General features: G+C 44.1%; 2 protein-coding genes across 2 annotated transcripts in view; one reads left to right on the top strand and one right to left on the bottom strand.

The window, feature by feature from the left end:
* Window positions 1–1,332: 1,332 nt before the first annotated feature.
* LOC110472162 (uncharacterized) lies at window positions 1,333–4,467 on the bottom strand. The gene is made up of 2 exons (XM_021533615.2): window positions 4,017–4,467; window positions 1,333–3,233 (listed from the first exon to the last, which is right to left on the bottom strand). Exons 1-2 carry the CDS (start codon window positions 4,465–4,467, stop codon window positions 2,575–2,577), a joined length of 1,110 nt encoding a protein of 369 aa, XP_021389290.2. The 3' UTR covers window positions 1,333–2,574.
* Window positions 4,468–4,784: 317 nt separating this feature from the next.
* CDAN1 (codanin 1) overlaps window positions 4,785–20,100 on the top strand; it is a 31,182-nt gene continuing 15,866 nt past the window's right edge. The window contains exons 1-11 of the mRNA XM_021533520.2: window positions 4,785–4,897; window positions 7,435–8,135; window positions 9,702–9,908; window positions 12,197–12,390; window positions 12,803–12,922; window positions 13,799–13,877; window positions 14,261–14,381; window positions 15,399–15,508; window positions 16,194–16,283; window positions 17,326–17,401; window positions 19,445–19,653. Of these exons, the coding sequence (XP_021389195.2) occupies window positions 4,802–4,897; window positions 7,435–8,135; window positions 9,702–9,908; window positions 12,197–12,390; window positions 12,803–12,922; window positions 13,799–13,877; window positions 14,261–14,381; window positions 15,399–15,508; window positions 16,194–16,283; window positions 17,326–17,401; window positions 19,445–19,653 (2,003 nt within the window). The 5' untranslated portion in view covers window positions 4,785–4,801. The remainder of the gene's footprint in view (window positions 4,898–7,434; window positions 8,136–9,701; window positions 9,909–12,196; window positions 12,391–12,802; window positions 12,923–13,798; window positions 13,878–14,260; window positions 14,382–15,398; window positions 15,509–16,193; window positions 16,284–17,325; window positions 17,402–19,444; window positions 19,654–20,100) is intronic.

Genomic DNA, 20,100 nt, shown 5'->3' on the forward strand with positions numbered 1-20,100 from the left:
ATAAAGAAATAGCAATCAACTGTATTAATTAAGATGAAAAGAACAATTTTGCCCACTTGGTAGTGAGAGGTAGCTCAGTTTCCTTCCATTTTTAAAATATGTAAATCTAGAATGTGTCAGAAGTGCTTCCACAAGTGATTTTGATCTGGCTCCAGTATATTTTAGCGGTACAACTGAAACAGGGAAAGATGCAAGGTCAGAACAAACATGCTGTGGTACATTGATGTTGAGGTCTGGTTGTTGCCTAACCACCACAGTGTCTTTTCACATTGCTTGGCTTGTCTTCATTCATACAGGAGAGCCAATCTGCCCCTTCTGCTCACAGGATCTTGCTGCACTTCTCTACTCGCACTGTAGCTGCCTCTCATGTAAATCAGTACTGGAACATGAGAAAGCAGACACAAGTCACCTCTCCCAAGAAATGCTGGAATATATGAAATTCAGGTATTAACAGTTGCAAAAAGAATTGAAACAGCAAAAGAAAGACAGGTAAGAACTGCCAGTTGCAACCTGGACAAGCTCAAACTGCTGCCGAGAAGGACCAAGTAGATTGCATTTGCTAATCTACCTGGAATGTCATGGTAGCATGAATTAGCTTCTGTGTCCATGAAAACAAAATACAGAAAACCCAGCTCAAGAGAGCCCATCTGTACTGATAGGGGAGAAACAATGCTTCCAACAGGTATATTTGGAAAGCTTTTGACAATATAGACACAAAATCTGATTTAGAAAGATGAATTCTCTGTCATTCTATAACTCAACAATTTCTAAGTACTTGTCACCCATACCATTTTTTGATAAGGTAACCCTGGAAAAAAGAACGTTCTTTTCTTCAAGGCATTAATCCCAATTAACATTGTGCTGCACATGCATACATTTTATTTTTGTGAGATATTTGCATATATTACTCCATCTGTGATTCTGAAGGGAAGCATTTGCTAACAACTGATTACCCTGTTTTCACATTTTTGTAGGCAGCAGTGACTCGCTTTTGAAGTGCAGATGAGTTAATTCAGTACACCAAAATGGTGTAAGGGTGGAAATGAAGTACGTTTTCATACGGTGGTGATCAGTCAAAGCTGACTGCAAAAGTGGCCTACCTTATGCTATGATTACATATCCTTATGCTTCTGGGAGAGGGGCAATTCAATTGTGATTTTCTATGTTATTTGTATTTGCTAAATTCCTGCAGCAGGAATGTGCAAACTGACTGTAACACTAGAAGCAGCTAGTCATTGCTATAGGGCAAATTTATCTGTAGAGCCTTTTAAAATGTTGGTGATAAATGCTTAAGAAGAGCACCTGTATGATTTTTCAAGTCATTGGACAAAATTTCAGGTGAGAGTGTTTTTGTTTGAACTCTGGTACAGACATCTTACAGATGTAAGAACATTGCACTTCTGCTACTTCTGAATTGTGCAAAGTAGAGTGACTCTAATATATAAGCCTGAAACAACTTAAAATAGTGCCAGTGACAATAATTTTCCCTATCTAAATGTAAAATGGCGATTTTTCTTTTTGGCATGAAGATGAAATGATTATTGCTTGTTTCAGGGGTGACACCAGGTTACATTTTGCTCCAACTCTTCATTATGTTTCTTCTTCCTTGGCTATATAGTTATAAGAAAGGAAATGATAATGAAAGTTTTCTAAATTACGCAGGAGCATTTGTCTGGAATGAAGTGAGCCCCTGCCTCCTGTAATTTAACAGCAATTCTGACTTCCATTTCATGTAAAACAATACAAAGCTTTTTGCTCTCTGTATTTCAAATACTGTGGTATTGATGCCATAAGGCTTACAAAATCAGATGAAGATACAGCCTACATATAACCTATATGTCAGCAACAGGCATCACTCATCCATTCCTCATTTTTCTGTATTTCTCTATTTTAACCATGTGACAAAAAAAGAGACTACCCTGCTAGTGCAGTAATACACAATGTCTCTGAAGAGAAGGTGCATTTGACAAGCTGGGAATGAACAACAGCCAAGTGGAACAAAGATGTATAACTTCTGAGTAGGACACTCATGAATACTCAGTGCTAAACCATTCCTAGAATAAGCAAGTATCTTAAACTCCTTCTGTGATGCCTTGCACAGCTCAGACTTAAAAAAACTCAACAACAACCAAGCAAACATCCCCAACATAACTATTAGAAAAGAGAAGTATTTAAAAAGCCAGCTACTTCTGAGGCTTGTTTAATCCAAGAACCTAGTAACTTCAGTGAGATAGCTCCTGGTGGTAGTAACTATAATGTTACTTTTTTACCTCACTTTCATGCCTTTTATTTTTCACAAGGTGACATTAAACAAAGGATGATACAGACGAAAGTCTTACTCATATGTTTGCTTTTTAAGAGAATAAGGGGATAAAGAAAATAATAAATTTATTAGCCAACTGCATCAGAATTAACTGGAGACTGGCAATTAGTGTTTAATGCCACCTATAGCAAAATGTTTCCCACTGGGAAAAACATGGGAGGCAAGTCCACTTTGCTCCTTCGAAGTTGCAGGCCAGAGCAGAACATACATCAGCACCCAACAACACAGTCATTTTACATATATGCAAGTTTTTACACATCTGCAAAGCAGAAGTAGTAGCAGCCATTTGGATGTTCTTTCTTAATGGTTCTCAGGGGGGGCCTAGGAAACTCGGAAGGACCTGGTTCTTGTGACATGGAGCTGGAGCTGCAGCTGCTGCTTCTGCTGCTGCTTCCAGCTACCTGTGGTCTAGCTCTGTCCTTAGCAGGAGAGAGCTGGGGGGATCCTGGGCTCAGGTACCCAGCTGTGGTCTGAGTAGAGGCAGTGGCATGTGTGGTTGGGCCAGTGTTGTTTTTCACATAGATGTTCTTGATAGCAACAAGCGTATGTGCCATGATGCTGATGCTGTTATTCAGATCTTGCATGCCTTGCTGCAGCAGCCGAAGATTGTGGTTGACACTGTCAAAGCCAGACTGGATCACTTGTATTTGGGTCTGCTGAATCTGCAGTAGGTGCTCTTCAGTCATTTCATTTTGGTCTGCCTGGCACCTGCCTTTTGTTTTGGCTTTTACTTTCCCAGAGGAACCACCGCCTGATGTCCCCAGAAAAGGCAGTTGTTCTTGACTAGGTGGAACCACTACCATGTCCTCAGAGCTTTCTTCTGTCTCCACCACCTTCACTACTATTTCTTCTTTGAGGTTCATCTGCTCAAGACTGGATTGATGAGATGGGCCAGGACTGCCATTAAACCCTAGAAAAGGTGAGGGGGGGGAGGGAAGAAAAGCAAAGTAAAGCCCATGAGAAACTTCATAATCTCAGTGGTGACGTATTTTCTCATCCACTAAGCACTAACATCAGTCCTTGAAACATAGCGGGAGTTTGAGAGTCTTGTTATCTTTGATGGTTTTAGAATACAAATTACCTCGATAGGTGGTAAGAAAACCATAAATATGCATTCAGCAGTTAACCATGTATCTGCATACTACAGCTCCCTTACCACCACAGAAGCCAAGCTTTAGGATCCCAAAGTTCACTGCATGCTCATTTCATGCTGTATTGTGCACGCAGTAAACAGTAAGAGTATTGCTGAAACACTGGATTGTGAGAATTCCTTGGTATTCCAGCGTGCTAGGACAATATCACTGGCACATACGAAATTACGTGCTGGCAGCACTTTGTACTGGCTGGACCTGCGTGCTGCCATGGCTTTTTGCATTTGCAAGAATAATTACGGCAACAGTGAAGATCGGTGGCCGGGTCTAACACCTCGTGGATGGGCAGCATCTGCTACGAGACGCTGTTTTTACTCTTAAGTGCTGTTCTTAGGCACTTCTATGACCTAGAGCACGAAGCCTGACAGTTGTGTGTGCGTATACGTTTTGCCTTTCCAAGGGTCCGAACCAGCGCTTTCTGCGGGGCCGGTCCCGCGGTCCTGCGCGCACGCAGCGGGCGGGCAGCGCCGCTCCCCCGCAGACCGCGGCTCCCGCCGGGGGACGCCGGGCGGAGGGTCCGCGGGGGTCGCTCCCGCACTCACCCATGTCCCCCACGACGGCGCCCGGCAGCTCCAGCGTGTCGATGCCGCCCACGATGGGCACGGCGTCGGCGGGCAGCAGGGAGCCGTAGGGGCGGCGCTGGCGGCGGGCGGGCGGCGCGGCGGCGGGCGGCAGCTCCTCGGGGGCCAGCAGGAGGCCGAGGGCGGGCGGCGGCGGCCCGCAGCCCTGCGAGAGGCGGCACAGCTTGCTGCGGTCGCGGCGCTTCAGGTCCCGCCAGCGCTTCTTCAGGTCCTCCACGTCGCGGGGGCAAGCGGCCACCGGGTTCACCTTGTGCCGGATCAGCTCCCACACCTTCCGCTTCTGGCCCGCGGAGGCGCGGCCGGGTCCCGCCGCGAACAGCAGCTGCTCGTGCTTCAGCACCTGCTCGATCAGCACCTCCGTCTCCGCCTCGTTGAAGTTCGCCTTGCGCCGTTTGGGCGAGTCCTCGGCCATCCTCCGCCGCGGGTGTCGGCGGGGGGCGGGCGAGGAGCCGCGGGGAGGGGGGACGCCGCTGCCCTTCCCCGCGTCCCGGCCCGCGGGTGCCGCCGCCGCTAGGCCGGGCCCCGAGCCTAGCTGGGGAAGGAAATACCGCGCATGAGAGGAAAAGACGCGCACGGACCGGCGCAGGCGCCCCGTGCCCCGCGTGTTGACATGGGGAGGGGGCGCGGCCCCCGCCCGCCTCCCCGGCGGGAATCCCCGCTCGGCGCCGCCCCCGCGGGAAGGGGGGACGCGCCGGGCCCGCCCCCGGCGCGGGCTGTGCGCGTGCTCGGCGGGAGCGCGGCCGGGAATGGCGGCGGTTTTGGAGCTGCTGCTGCAGGAAGAGGTGCCGGTCAGCGCCGTGGTGCGGTGGCTCCGGCGCGGTCCCGGCCGCCGCCCGGCTGAGGTAACGCGCTAGGTCGTCCGCCCGCGGCGCCCTGGCTCTGGCAGGGCCGGGCCCGCAGCCGCGCCGCTCCCCCGGCGCCCTCCGCTGCCGCGGCCGGGGCCGTGCGGGAAAGTTTGTCTCCGCTCCGCGCTGCTGTGAGGGGCGAAGCCCGCGTGGGTCAGCCCGGGGCCCCGTCAGGCGCCGTTCTGCAGCAGCGGCCGAGCTGCTGTCGAACCGGCGGCGGCACCGCCCCCGGCGCGGGCGGGCTCCGGGCACGGCGGCGGGAAGGCGAGGCCGCCGGCGGGGAGCTGCGCCGGGAGCGGCCCGGCGGGCGTGTGGAACCGCTGGGACGCGCGGGGCTGAGCCCGCCGGAGCTCCGCGCCCCGCGCCCGGCGGTCTCTGGCGGGCGGCGGCTCCGGGGAGGCCCCGCGGGCGCGGGAAGCGCCCGGAGCCCGTGGCGAAGCGCCCGGAGCCCGGGCTGCCGTGTGCCAGCGCAGAGCCCAGCGGGACGAGGGGCGAGCAGCGCAGCACAGCACAGCTGGTGTCCCGAGGAACGCGATGGCACTAGGGGTGACGCTTCCCGCACCTTCGTAGGGGAAGGCAGCGGTGAAAGGAGGACGAGGCTGTTAGCGCCCGGTGATGGCTTTGTGCAGGCGCCGGCGCGCCTCCCGGCTGGACGCTCGTCCCGCCTGGAGCTTCAGGAGGATCTTTGCGGGCTGGGAGAGGGTGCTTGTTGGCTGGGTTTTGTAACTAACGATTTGGGTTCCTGTGGAAAGAAAACGATTTGTAACTGTAAGAAACGCTAGGAGTGCTTAAGTTTCACATGGAGAATAACACAGAAACAATTGGCATTTAGAGCATTTTCTACGTGAGCCCCTTGAATAGTGTTATCTAGTATTAAAATCAAAACTCACTAGTGTCACCCCCATGTGTTAGTTGAGTATTACTGTCATCCTAAACGTGTGGGAAGAATGGACCAGCACTTTTATGTTGTGTGGTATTTCTTCAGCTGTGACTTGCAGAAGCAGACCTGTGGACATTATGAAGTTTGAGATCCTGGCAGCTCATTGTGTGGGTGAGGGGTGTGGAGTTAAAAAAGTTTGCCCTTGCAAGGGAATTTCTTGCTGCCTTTTACTGTTGGGAGCAGTGCAGTTGCTTCAGCATGAGAAAGCAAGTGGGAGGTTTGCAGCTGGGAGCAGGTTGTTGTTATCCAGTTATGGAAGAACCAAAGCTCAGTTAACTTGGACAGAGAAAGATGAGTGAAAATAGGTTGTGAACTGAAAACTTGGAGAAACTACCCAACCTTATGCATAGCATAGACTGCAATCATCTTTGTGCTCCTATGCTAATTCCAGGGGAAGGAATGCTAGGCTATGTCTTGCTCAAGCTCTCATTGCAGTTTTGGGCTGGAGATGGTCGTCTGACACCTCATGGGGGTTGTATTGTGACCTGTGCTTTTTCACTGCTTGTTGGCTGCTTGGCTTGTTATCTGGGCTGTGTCAGAATTTCACACTTCTCCAAGGAGCTGAATTGGTCTCATGTTTTCAAATATGAATTTTAGTGTAGGTGTTGAAGACTGTATGAGTCCAGTTACAGGCATGTTTTTGCTTCTTTCATGCAGAAACCATCTTCAGAAACAGCATTTGCTTTCTTGACTAGTTAGAGTTGTGAATATAACTTTACTGGAGTATGTATGCAATGCTTTCAGTATTAGTAAGGAAAAAGTTGCTGCCTTTGAGAACTTCTGTTGTTGCAAATGTTGCTGAATCCCATTGAGAGGAAACAGAAACCTGGTGCAGTGTTAGGAACAAAATAATTCTGTCTAGGGTACAAAAATTTAAACTACACATGTAGCATGAAGTTGTTTTTGTTAGGTTTACCCTTACAAGATCACCACCACCTGTTTACATATCAAATGTGTTGAGTCAGTGGTGGGGTTTTTGTTTAAGTTTCTCAAGTAAAATAAACTTAATGCACCTTAAAGTTGAAGAGTCTCTGTTTAGACCTCTGTGAGGTCTTGAGCACAATTATTTAATTGAAATGGAAGAGGAGCTTTGGTCTTGTATTTGGCGCTGCAGGACTCCAAGTGCTTCTTCCATTGTTCTAGCACCCCTCTGTGGGAGCAGGCGGCATTCACAGAAAATAGGGCACTGAGACCTTGCAGATTGTAGATTTTTCTGTTAGAATTAGATGCTTTCAGTATTGATGTTTTCAAAATGTTGAACTTAGAGGTGTCAATTGCTCCAAGTCCTTCCTGGCCATAGCTTCCGTGAGTATTATTGACGTTTCCATGGAACAGTTCCCCTATTTTTCAGTCAGAGACCAAAGTGAATTACTCCATCTGAAAATTTGAGTCAAAATGGCTTGTGTGTAGGCTGATTTTCAGGTCTGTGAACAGCACTGTGGTTGCTTGAATTTCAGTGACTTACTTTGGCAAGTCATGTTGATTTTTATTGTGTTTTGAAATCCCATAATTACTACTTAAATATGTCTAGGTGCTTGGACAGAAAGAATCAGGTAGCATCTTTGTATTAATTTTTTGTCTGCTTCTCTTGTAGGAGAACCACATCCATGACAAACTGGTGTCTCTTAGCTTGCTTCAGAAAGATTTTGTGCCTTTTCTGCTAAATTTTTTAAGGGAGCAGACCAGCCAGATCCTGACTAATGGACCCCCTACTCCTGCTAAAACTCCTAATTCCAAGGCCCATGGGAGCCAAAGGACAGGATCAGAAAGGAGGGCAGGCCATGCAACCAGCAGCCGAGTGCAGCTCTTTTCTCAAAGGACTTCAGTGACCACCTGCACCACAGATACCAGCTTTTCTCCTGCCGCAGCATCCAGCAGTTCCTCTTCCTTTTCTGGGTCGAACCTGTCTAGCCCTTACAGCGATTTCCCCAGCGTGGTCTCCAGCAGCAGCCCGAGCTTTGGGCACAGCCCTGTGCTCCACCACGGTGAGAAGCGCTCCTCTCAGAAGGCCAGCCTGGGGAGCTTCCTCACGGCCACGCCTGAAGCCCTGCCCGGGAGGCGAGGCCGCAGGAAGGGCAGCAGCTCGGTCGGTGCCTCCGGCCGGCAGGTAGCTCGTGATCTGGGGCGTTCCCTCGCTGAGGAGGAGGATGGAAAGAGTGACAGTGGATCATGGAGTGGAGGGAGAAGGAAGCGGAGTGAAGTGCCTCTTGTTTCTGCCAGATCCCCACCCAGCCAGCTAAACCTTAACAACTTGGAGGAGTTTCCACCCATGGGTGCTGCGTCTGGCTGGACAAAGTAAGAGCGAGTCTGCCTCGCTGTGTCACTGGGATAGCTGTGGGTTGCAGCTTCTTGAGCAGCTGTTGTGGGTGTCCAGATGCAGAAGAGGCTGTAATACACAATTCCTGGCTTCTGGGAAACATGGTCAGAGCTGCTTTGTTCTGGTCACCATATGGGGAGGGGAATATTGCCGTGACAGAGAGTCAGGTTTCCTTTCCATGGACTCACCCAAGACACCTCTTTTGCCTCTTGCTTGTGGTGCTGCCTGCAGCTTGCCAGTGCACAGCCCAGCTGATACAAAGCTGAGCACATCTTTGTCCTTGCATGTTCTAATGAGTCAGCGTTAGCTTGGCTCTTCATGTTTCTCATTTAACAGAATATCAGTCAGTAAGGAAGAGCTGTCCTGGAAGGCTCTTCAGCTTCACTGATGCTAGCAAAAAAGCTTTTGGATTGATCTTCTGTGGTTTCTGGTAGCAGATGTTAGTGTGCAGCTTCATTTGTGCTGTGTAATTGTGGACAGAATAGCAGGCAGTGTTCTTGGTCTGCAGCAAGCCCTGGTCTCCTTGGTGACTTCAGCTAAGCTTTGGGGCAGCTGTTTGTGTTGTGGTTGCTTCAATCCTTTAATATTTGTCTGTGCATTCTTTAAAATCCCCATTACCAAATAGAAAGCCTTTGTGTCAGCCTGTTTGCTCAGTGTATCAGTCACTGGTCTCTGAATGTGGGACTTTCTGGCTGGACATGCAAAATTCTAGCTAAAAATTATAAAATGTGTGAGTCTGTACAGCAAATCCAAATGCAGGGTCAGGGTCATGCTCTAGATGGTGCTTTGGCCAAGGGAGATAAGGTGTGTTTCTAGCACAAACAGCAAGTCTCTCTTCCTCAATTGCATTAATGCTCAACTAGGAAAAAGAAGGAGGAGAGAGATCACAAGTCATTGGAAATCAATGTTACAGCATATTACCTTAGCAGTTAATATGTAGCAACCAGCATTTCTGTAGTGCTTTATGTTTCTGTATCCATTTCCATTTTTTTTTAGTGTTTTTTTGCTACTTTATGAAGCCTTTTCCTGAAGGACAAATCCAAGTATTTTATGCAGGAAGCATGGGTTTCCCTGAACTTAAAACGGCCTAATGTAACTTGAGTACCTGGACTCTCACTGCTAGACAATGGAAACTTGATTGATTTTGGTTTTGGTTTTTTTTTTTCCTCCTGATCATGTTAGAAATTAATCCACCAGCAGTTTCTTGCTAAAATGGGGTATATCCTATCCTGCAAATTAGAAGCATTTGGAAGGGTTGTGTGGCACTGTGGTACCTGTTAGATGGCTTGCTATTTGATAATTATTTTTGCTGCAGGTTCAGCCGGTTGTTTGTAGCAGTGTATAGCTCCATGACTTTTGTTTTCAGTGATAGAATAAAATGGATAACTATAGGTACAGTTTAGAAATCTAATGTCCCAACTCGACATCCATTTTGTTTTAGCATTAGATTCCTCTGGAAGAGTTGATTGCACATCTGTCTTGAGACAAAAACTTTTTGTTGTTGTTCAGCTTGATTTCAGTGGAATTGCTTCTCTTCTTTTCAGCAAAAGCAAACCATCAAGGCGAATCAACCCAACTCCTGTGAGTGCTGAGCGGCCCCTCTCGAAACCAAAGACCTGTTTCACTTCTACACCTGTCAGCCGGTCTCCAGCCTCAAGCCTTGAGGCCTTTACTGCTGTCCAGGAAGGAAACCTCTCATCTGTGATAAGCAACAGCCTTCAAGAGGAGAGGGAGATGCTGAAGAAAGAACGGTACATTCTGAGCAGGGGGCTTATTCTTAATTCCCTTGTGTCCTGGTTCTAGATAGGACAGGGTTAATTTTTCAGTAGCCAGGAGGGAGAATGGCCAGGACAAAGTGAAAAATGACGGAAGACTATCCAAACCAGATATTGATGACCTTAAACTATAATTTGCCTAAAGCCAAGTGTGTCTGTGTTATCAGACTAGGATATTAATGCACATAGCTCATGTTTGTCATTTTAGAGGTGTGCTGACTTTGGAGCAATGACCCTCACTTCAAAAGTGTAGTCAGTCCTCACTGCTTTTATGAGATTTTCTCTTCATGGAAATGAATGTGTGGCTATCTCCTGTGCATCTTTCCTTGAATTGCACAGGCAAAGCAATTGGGTGTAATTACACTGTATTTGAACATTGCACCAAGACACATTGGTTTGGAGAAAATGAGTTAGTTATGCAAATGTGTGGAAAGTGTTAATGCTCTTGAAAGGTAGGTAGACTAACAGAAGCTTGCAGTCAGAGAAAGCAGAATATGGGCACTTGAGAGTCTGTTTTAAAGATTACTACTGCAGTTACCTGTTGAAAATTGCTGTCAGATGAGCTGAATTCTAGCTTCTAATACTGTCTCTGCTTGATTACTGTGTGACTTTCAGTGCTTGTAAAATGGTATCACTGTTAGTCTATGAAGATTGATACTTAGGAAATAACAAAGTGCAGTAGTTTGCACTATTGTTTATAATTGCTGACAGAACTGCTACTGTTCTTTGTAGGTTTTTTCCTTGGGGAAACTCCTCAGGACACATAAGTGTAATTCTTTTCCTGTTAAGTTTTGCATTTCACTTCAGTGGGACCGGAGCTGGCTGAGACACATTGAGTCTAATGAATTACTGCTTGTACTGAACCTACAGTAGAACTCCTCAGGATTCAAACCTGCCACTCTGCACTTAAGTAATAGCACCTATTCTAGTCTGAATTCTACCTGAAGTGTCCCAATAATGTGTATTAACTGAAGTCAGTGAAATAGCAGTATGTGATTGGCTGGATCTTGCCCATGAAGTGATATTCTCATCTGACCCATCATACATGAAAGCCGGGAGTTGTTGCTGTGTCCTCAGCTTTGGTGAAGTACAGAAGTAAGGCAGCCTTCAGCCAACTGGGTCCCTTTGACCAAGGGCAAAAGATGAATTTCATCCTGAGGTAGATAACAGCACTGGGGAAGATGTGAAGCTCGGTCTCACTGCGTTATTGGAACCTTGCCTTGGGTAAGGTCACAAAGTACTTAATGGTGGGCTCATCTCTTGGGTGAGATCACAAAGTACTTAATGAATAATTTTCTTCAGTTCTATCTAGGACTCAATTTTTTTCAGTTGGTTGATTATTTCATTGCAAAGAAGCTGTTGGTAATCTTTCTACTTCCATTTTGGGACCAGCTGTTCTTCATCACATCAGTTCTGCTAGAAATAGGCCAATAGAAAATGTTCTTTGCTGCAGGTAAAGATGTTTTTGACTTTCCAGAGTCCTTAAAGTGACTTAAATCTTTCACTTTTGAGACAGTGTGGCAAGAGGTAGTGTGATGTTCCAAGTGTAAATATTCCATTGGAATCTTTGGCAATCATTTGATATTGCTGTTACTCCTTGTGTCCTGTTTCTTATGTGTCTTATGTATGCTACTCTGGTGTTACATTTTGGATGACCTCTCTAGATACAGTTTTGTACAATGTCTGTATATTTAACTGAGTGATCATTGTTGATTTAGAATCCAGCAGTCAAAGTAGTTTCTTCTGTTGTTTAACTTGCCGGTATGGGATTTCATCAGCTGTTGCATTACCTTTCCACTTAAGCAGTATTGGGTCTTCTCAGAGTGTCATTACTTTACATCTGGACCAAAGAGATGTGTGTGAACCTTATTTTCATAGATGTTTTAAAATGTCTATCTGTCAGAAACTGTACATGCAAAGATGATTTTTAGGACCTGGTCTCTAGCAGATGCCCGGTCCTTTACAAGTACCAGTTCAGATGAGAGAAGCAATAACATGTGTTAGTTGGTTAATTTGGTCAAAACTACACTATAACAGAGTTGGAATTTGAATGGAATTCTTTAGTCTTTTGCTTGCGAACCCCAAGATCTGTTCTCTGTAAATTGGTATCATGCTAAAAGCTGCTTTAGACATTGTAAATGATATGGTTTAGTTATTGCAGGATTTCCTTCATGCTACACTGGAAGAGAAAGACCTCTTCTGGTTGCATGGCTGCTGTAAATCATCCTCAGTCACATGGTTATGTTGCTGCTCTTGAATTTCAGATGCAAACTGCTGCACCAGGCATCTACTCCTGCAGGGATGTCTTTTGATCCTTGTACTCCAACTAAGCCTAGCTACACTCGCAGTGCCAGCCTTCCTGCTGAAAGCCATTTGGTGACCTGTGCAAATCCTGCTAAGGTTTCCTGCAAGAAACAGTTGGAGTGTCTGGCACAGCTCTATTCATCGTGTATAGCAGGTGAGGACAACAGAAGATGTGAGACTGACCTTTCTTTGAGCTTTGAACTTGTGTGTGTGTTGTGGAAGCTGTGGGATAGTTATAGTGTACAAACAAATGACATCTGGGAAAATAAAGTAAGCCAATACAGTTATTAAAATAAATGAATACTTGGTAGAAGTTTAGGGAAGGAGGTGAGCTTGATGCAGTACTCTGAGCTGCAGTAAACTGAAGTTGTATGTCCCATCTGAAACCAGGCTATTCCTTAACATGTCTTTCACATGCTGATCTATGCTGTATCATAGTATCATATTGTGGGGATAGAATTCTTTGCTGATTACCAGAGAATAGGAGTCTGTCCTTTTATCTTTGTGTATTAAAGCAGGACAGTATTGAGTAATCCACCTTTAACATTTCAATAACTCTCTCCCAGAAAACCTGGTACCAAATATTTTTCTGGAACTGTTTTTCGTTCTGCAACTGTTGACATCTAAAGGCACTTCTACTGCAGAAGATGGGGATAGTGACCCTGAAATCAGTGAAATAAATAGAGGTAAGCAGTAGTAATGAAGGGAAGGAATCTTGCTTCCATAGCATGAAAAAGTGTTGTAGAGTAGCTTGGACAGTTAAATTACATAATTACATATTCTTAAATTACATAAAAATGTGGGACTCATCTGAGATGCTAACAAAAAAAGTCATACATGTATGGGAAGTGGTGCCACAGTATGATAGAGTGGGGTTGCTAGTTACTGTTTGAATCTAGTTTTTGGCTATTGTGCAAGAGTTGCTGTACCTGCTTCCTAACACTCTCTTTTAGAGGACAGGTGTGCTTGAGTTGCTTCTCCATTGATCCTGCAACTCAAATGTGCTGTTGACCTGCTGTGTGTTTATTAAGCTTTAGGTTTGGCTCTGAGTGCACAGGACCCAGCCATACCATTGCATTGATTTTTTTTGCAAATTCAGCCTTAAGCTTGATGCAATTAGCACTTTGATATGGATAGTACAACCCAAAGAGCGGCTTTAGGATGAGACCCACCACACCCTCCTCCACCCCACATGCCTCAGTTTGATTACCTTTGTTTTGCTACTCTTTGATTCTTAGGGCTGAGATTAGGAACATGAAAACTTCAGTTTGGGAACACCATTTTATGATTGTTTGTAGTTGTTCTACTTTTCTTGCCCTGTATATGCTTACTGTTATTCAGAACATTGAGAAAGAGTCTTTTCTTTTCCATACAGCATTAAACAATTCAATTGCCTTTAGTATAGGAAGGATAGGGAATGGGAACTTCTGAAAATTGAGTAGGGGTCTGGAAGATTATTTTTGGATATGTAATTTCCTACTTTGCTTAAAAGCTAATTGTTGGTCCTTTAGTTTATAAATGGTAAAAGGTACTGTTGTCTGATGTTTCTTTTTTCCCTTTAGAGGCATCAGGGAGACAGCATTTTGAAAGTGTGCACAATTGTGTTTATTTTGCTGTTCGAGTCTTGGATTATCAATATGAGTGAGTTGAATTATTTTTTCATCTGCTTGTGTCTGCAGTTGTGTGTGGGATTAAGCAAGTGTGCTTGTGCTGTAGAACTTTACCAGTTACAGGCACAGAGTTGTTAATTTTTCTTCAAAAAATACAACTTGACCTGGATTTGGATGTCTGTGGGTTTTCTTGCATTGATGTGCCCACTGAACTTTGTTGTAATTGTGCAATAATGGGCAAGTCTTGAAATGAGAATGATAATAAATACAGATACCAGTAGGATTTTCTGCTGGGTACATGTCGTTTAGAACTCTTTACTTGGCAGCATCATAAAATGTCAACATAAGCATTTCTTTAGAACTGCTCAACTATTGTTTATGTCTGTCTGAGCTTTATCCTCATTATCTTGGCAGAATTATTTCCCATTTAGAAAAGGGGATGCTGAAGCTTTTGGCTGAAAATGAGCGGATTGCATTGTTTTCTCCCACCTTGCACAGGAGACTCAGGCAGGCTTATGAAAGCAGCACAGCTAAGGTAAAAATTGGCAGACCCCAAGTGACATTGCTTCAAGCCTTTGTGTTGTTCTTGTATTTGCAATAGCTTTGATGTTAAATCTCATTCTTTCTGTTTCATCTTCTTGTGTTGTCTTTAGAGACTGTATGAAAGCTAGTTTTTTTCCTTGTCAGTGGGTGATGGAGTTGCTGGGTCCAGTGATTGTTAGCTGTGAATCACTGCTGGCTAGCCTTACATTGTGCTCTGGGCCTTGACCTCAGCCAGAGACTTCGATAGGGTCAAGTTTTGCTTTTGAAATTCTCACCTAATAAACATGGATCCCAGGAGAGTGATTAATTAGGTGCAATATTAGAAGGTAGTTTCAACGATTTGGATTTCTTTCATAGATATGGACTCTTTTTATGCAAACAACATTTCACAGGAGACAATCCAGACTGGGAAAATGGTTCCCTCGTGTGATTGTCTGGGTTAGGGAACCAGTTTGATTGGTAGGAATTGGATGGTAGAAATGTATTTTGTATCTCATTTCATCTATCTTTTAAAAATGGAAATTACTCTTGGCAAAGAAAGGACAGGGTACTGAGATTGGGACTTACCAGTAGCTGAGTGTTAAAGTTGTAAATAAAAGTCTTGTTACTTGAAGAATAGTAAGGAGAAAGAGTAAGGTAACAGAAATTACCAGCTAGGATCCTGAATTTTCTCAAGCCCTATATTGAAGGTATACTTCAATTGTTTGTGAGTCTTTCCACACTGTATGAATACTGGTTGCAATCTGGTCAGCAGAGATTTAAGGGGATCAGATACTTTCTCTTTTAATGTTGAGTGATTCTGTGCCTGTAGCCTGATGTACGTTGTACAACTATTGGTGTTTGCTAGTAGTTTGCAACTGGGAAGTAGCGTGTCTGAACAACTCAGTTGTCTGAACAACTCAGCTGGTGATACTTGTTTCCTCACCATGCCTTTTCCCTGCTTTTTTTTTTGGTCTCAGATTGTTTAGAGACTTCCATTAGCTTAATGGCTGCCGTTATATTTTAACAGGTGTCTCTCCTGCTGCCATGCTCTGTACAGTCTGTTTCTTTTCAGCCAGAAACTGATAATCGCTCTAACTTTCCCAGTGACAGAGCATTTCACATATTTAAGAAACAAAGGTAAGTTTCATTTACTATTCCTGGATGCTCAAGGGTGTAACCTTTGCATGATTGTGACTAAAAGATATTAATAATGTCTCATGTATACTACATGCTGTAGAAAAAAATCTTGAAATTTTTGCTCTAATTAAATGAAAAAAGTCTTTGTCCGTATTGACTGCAGGAACTAAATGGTTAATGTCTTTAGAGAAGAACAGCCTAATTCTTCAGGAGTTATTGAGACTTCTGATAATGCCAGTACAGTGTGTCACCCTACTGGATTGCTTCTGCATATATATCTGGTATGCTTTTATTCTTCCTGCTGTCTCCCTCCATGCTTGCAGCAACAGGGTGAGGGCAGAATGACAAGTTGTCTTGGTCCTTTTCTTTTTCTCATAGGTATTACTTCATGTGGCTTATTCTTTCCTGCCTCTCTGTCTTCACTATGTCTGTCTGGTAATGGCTGTTTTGGTCATTCCATCATAGATTGGGCATAACAAGCTTAAGCACTTGCTGTCAAAGATATGGAAAATGGAAACTCACTGAAGTACTGCTAACATTTATGAGTTTTTCAAAGGTATCTGAATGCTTGGAGGCTGGAGTTTACTGAGGTAGATTCTTGCTGGGAAGCTTTGGAGCAATTAATGCTTGGTTGTTTAAATTTTGAAGAGTGGGAATTCATTCCCTTAAATATCATGATTTGCAGGGATATATTTTATGAACTTCTGCGTGAATGGGAGGATAACAATGAGAAAACTGGCTGGGACTTTGAAAGAGTTCTGGGCAACAAGATCAGGTATGAGTCTTAAGCAACTTCAGCTAGCTCTTTAATGTTGCTGAATTGCTGGGGAATCATGCTACACTTGGCATCCTTAGTTCCATGTCCTCCCAGGTCTTCTGCACTACTCTCTAGGATGTTGTGTGCTGCTTGGAAGAGGCTTTCCATGTACACTTACTTCTGAATTTAAAAGTTTCAACCGTTACGTTAAAGAAAGAAGCCATAAGTGGCAGGGGTGTAATTTGATCAGTCCTGATGTTGATCTTTCCCTTTCATAATCACAGAAAGAGCTACTCTCAAAACCAGTGTATTGTTGTTTGAACATTGTTGTTGTATACACTTCTGCGTGCATGTCGTGTTTTCCATGTCTGGCTCCTCTTAAGTGAGGAGAAGTGTTATATGTTCAGAAGCTGTTCACTCCTCTAATTATTTGAGGAGGTCTAGTGCATTGGCTCTGAAAACAAGACATCTTTGTCTCTTTCTATGGAAAGCATACTGTTTTATTCATTTATTGCTTTATCAAAATGCAGTATATATAAAGAAACTATTGTAGCATTGAAAGCAGTTGCCTTGTGTTTCTGTGTTAGTCTCAACCACCAGCCTACTTAAGTAACATATATATCTAGGTGGCATTTCACCACAAGAGCAAAACAAGGCTGAGGCTTAAACTGAGAAATTTTGGGGCACTGTTGCTGTTTCCTTAATTTCTTATGTGTGAACTCTTGACTTACTGTTCTGTGCAGGGAAGAGTGGGAGCTGAATGAGTTTATTCTTTTTTCTAAATAACAACATTATTGAAGGAAAGGAAAAAATTCTTTTTATCTCCAGAGCTGTGTTTGCTCTGCAGGTGCTCAGGGAAAATTTTTGTTTCCATGTTAGCAGCATGTGGGGCTCAGTGCTTGGGAAACTGGGTTATAAAAGTATTACTTTTTTTCAATAGCCTTTGGAGATTGCTTTTTTAAAAATAGGTCTTTTAGGCTTTTGGTATAGTTTGAGGTTAGAACACTGCTTTTTGTACTGCAAAGTTCCAATCAGAATTTGATAATTATTTCCTTCACAGGGCCATGATGGCTCACCTATCTGCAACCTGCAACCACAGCCATTTTGCCAGGCTCTTTCAGAAACAGCTTATCCAGGTAAATGTCATGGGTTGTTTAACGACTGTATACATCAAAGCAGATTTTATCTTTCCTTGGCCTCAGAAAACAAGTCATGTTTTGTAAGCTTCTTTGAGATTTTCCTATTGAAACTTTTTTGGGGAGAGTCAAGTTTTCAGGATGGGAATTTATTTCCTTCTTTAGAAATAATCAGTGATAAATTACCAGTGAAGTCTCTTTAAATCAGGAATAAGGCACACTGAGAACATTTTGAGTTGTAAGCATTCATTCTTCATGGCTATTTACTTTGACCTTCTAATTTTAGTACAGCTACAGCTTATGGAAATTTTAGGGTTGTATTTTGACATTTTCAAAGTGCAGAGGTTCCCAGTTATGTTTGATAGCAGCATCAGTGCAAAAAAATCTCTGGTTCTTCTGTGTAAGACTCGGCAGGCTGGCTTTGGTACAGTATTGCTGTTGTAATTTGGCGGGGTGAGGTTTGGCCAATTTCAAGCATCATCTGACTTCTTTGTAAGTGAACAAATGAGGAAAATTCACTGTATTCTCTGTAGATGTGCAACTTATTGATGGGCTCCTTTTGGAGAGCAGAACAGCCACAGAACCTCAGCTTGAGTGTTAGCTCACACACATTGCCAGAAGTTGTGAGCTGTTGGAATGTTGTGAATTCTTCTAGCATCATGTCTGAGTTTGCATCAATGGCCTGTCTGATTGTATGGGTGTGTTCATAGAAATGGTGGGAAAGAAGTAAGATTAACTTTGTTTCATCAATAGGATGTAATTAGTCATAGGTGCTGTATATCTCCTTTGTATCTGTGGCTTCTTAATGCAGACTGCAGGATTTCACAAGGGTAACCAAAGATCTAAACTGATCTAAACTGGTGTCTTTAATGGATCCAATGTGTCTGTCTGGAAAGTGATTTGCAGAGGTCTCTTCAATGGATCCAATGTGACTGACTGGAAAGTGATTTGCAGAATGTTGCGTGTATTATGATACTCTCACAGAAATGAACTGAGAGTGAGGACTTGTGTCAAGGCCTGATAATTTAAAAGTAGAGAAGTGTAGCAAGATGTTACTTTGGGGAGGTGAGGATAGTTTGTTTGGAATAAATTGACCTAGTACTTGCTCACTTGGTAGACATTCTTAAATGTTACTTCTTTTTGTTATGATCTCTCTCATTAAAACTATCATGACTTAGATGTAGGGATATGCAGTCAACTTTTCCTGTTGCTGAGTATTTGCTAAGTTATGTCTGGAGTGCTGTGTCCAGTCTTGGGCTCACCAGCACAAGGAAAGAAAGGTACAGATTTACTAGAGCAAGTCCAGCTCAGGGCTATGTAAATGATTAAGGCACCAAATATTTTTTGTATGAGGAAAAAATGCTGAGACCTGGGAGTATTCAGCATGGAGAAGAGAAGGCTCCAGGTTGTCTTAGCACTGTTACAAATACCTGCTGGGAAGGAATGAATAAGAGGGAGTAAGATTTTTCTCAGTAGTGTTCACTGACAGGTCAGGAGACTGACTCTGACTGAACCAAGAGGGTTAGTTTAGATGATCTAAGAGGCCCCTTCTTAACAGTTCTTCAGTTCTGTAATTCTTTGAGTCTTCAGTTGTATCTGTGTGTTTGAGGCAGTGGGGCATTAATTTTTAAATTTTATTTAACTCTATGGAAATTCAGGAACACCTGCTCTGGGAATATGTAGTGCAGCATCATGGGCCTTGGAGACTGAGCTAAAGATCCTACTGAGTGGTTCATGAAGATCATGAGAGTGATAGGTATGCTCTCCACACATCCACATGTAGCCTGCTAGATATGCCCTAGTTAGATGTGTGGGATTGGAATTCCATCTCACAAGACCTCTAGGCTGTGTATGGCCAAGGTGGGTAGCATGTTTTGCCATGGGGAAGAGTTGTTCTGTATGTTCCTGGGCACTATAAAGACCATGCATGGATTACTCAAAAAACAGTCTTGTGAGGAAGAGGTAATATGCTGGGGGAGAGATTAAGTGAAATGATGTCTTGTAACAAATATTTCATCTCGCTACTCTTTCTGTCTCCTAAAGATGTGCAAAGGTCCTATTGGTGGTTGTGCAAGCTGGGGAGACACCCCAGACCAGGATGTCCTCAATATGCTGGGCTCTGATAATCTGAGCCGTCTGAAGAGGCTGCAGGAAAGATTTGTTGTTCCTCAGAGCATCAGAGGGCCTTGTCCACCCCCTTCATTCCCAGGGTGCCAACAATTCTTCAAGGACTTCATCCTCAGTGCTGGAAGGTGAGAGGCCTGGGCTTGCTATTCCCTCTGAAATGAGTGGGCAATGGAAGCACCAGCATGTTTCTCTTGCAGCAGGGAGTTATCCAGAAAGTTTGGGACTACTACTAGACTATATGGTAATGATTTTTCTTCTATAAACCCATAATATTTTTTTGGAGCTGTCAGCATTTTCCAGTGCCAAGGCATGCAGTGCTACCTAGCAAGGACACTGGACTGGACAAATGCTTCTTGTGTGATAGTCCATGAAGCCAAGGTGTACAGGACGAAGCCAGGTTCATGGATTTGCTTAATAAGTTTTTCAACATTCACAGCATGGGGGAACTGTAATTTATATGAGATTTTAATCTTAAATTTAGTTATTTTATAGATTCCTCCTTTGGCAGATCAATTTTATTATCCTTATGCTGAGACTTGTTACATAGCATCTCTGAAAAAGTACAAAAGAAG

This window comes from Lonchura striata, chromosome 6 (assembly GCF_046129695.1).
Source record: "Lonchura striata isolate bLonStr1 chromosome 6, bLonStr1.mat, whole genome shotgun sequence".
In the NCBI taxonomy this organism is placed as follows: domain Eukaryota; kingdom Metazoa; phylum Chordata; class Aves; order Passeriformes; family Estrildidae; genus Lonchura; species Lonchura striata.

What these genes read in the sequence shown, in the direction of transcription:
- LOC110472162 (XM_021533615.2), bottom strand. Translation starts at nt 4,467, where the DNA reads ATGGCCGAGGACTCGCCCAAACGGCGCAAGGCGAACTTCAACGAGGCG. An exon ending in CGCCGTCGTGGGGGACATGG is followed by an intron (nt 3,234 to 4,016) that starts GTGAGTGCGGGA and finishes CACCTTTTCTAG; the next exon opens with GGTTTAATGGCAGTCCTGGC.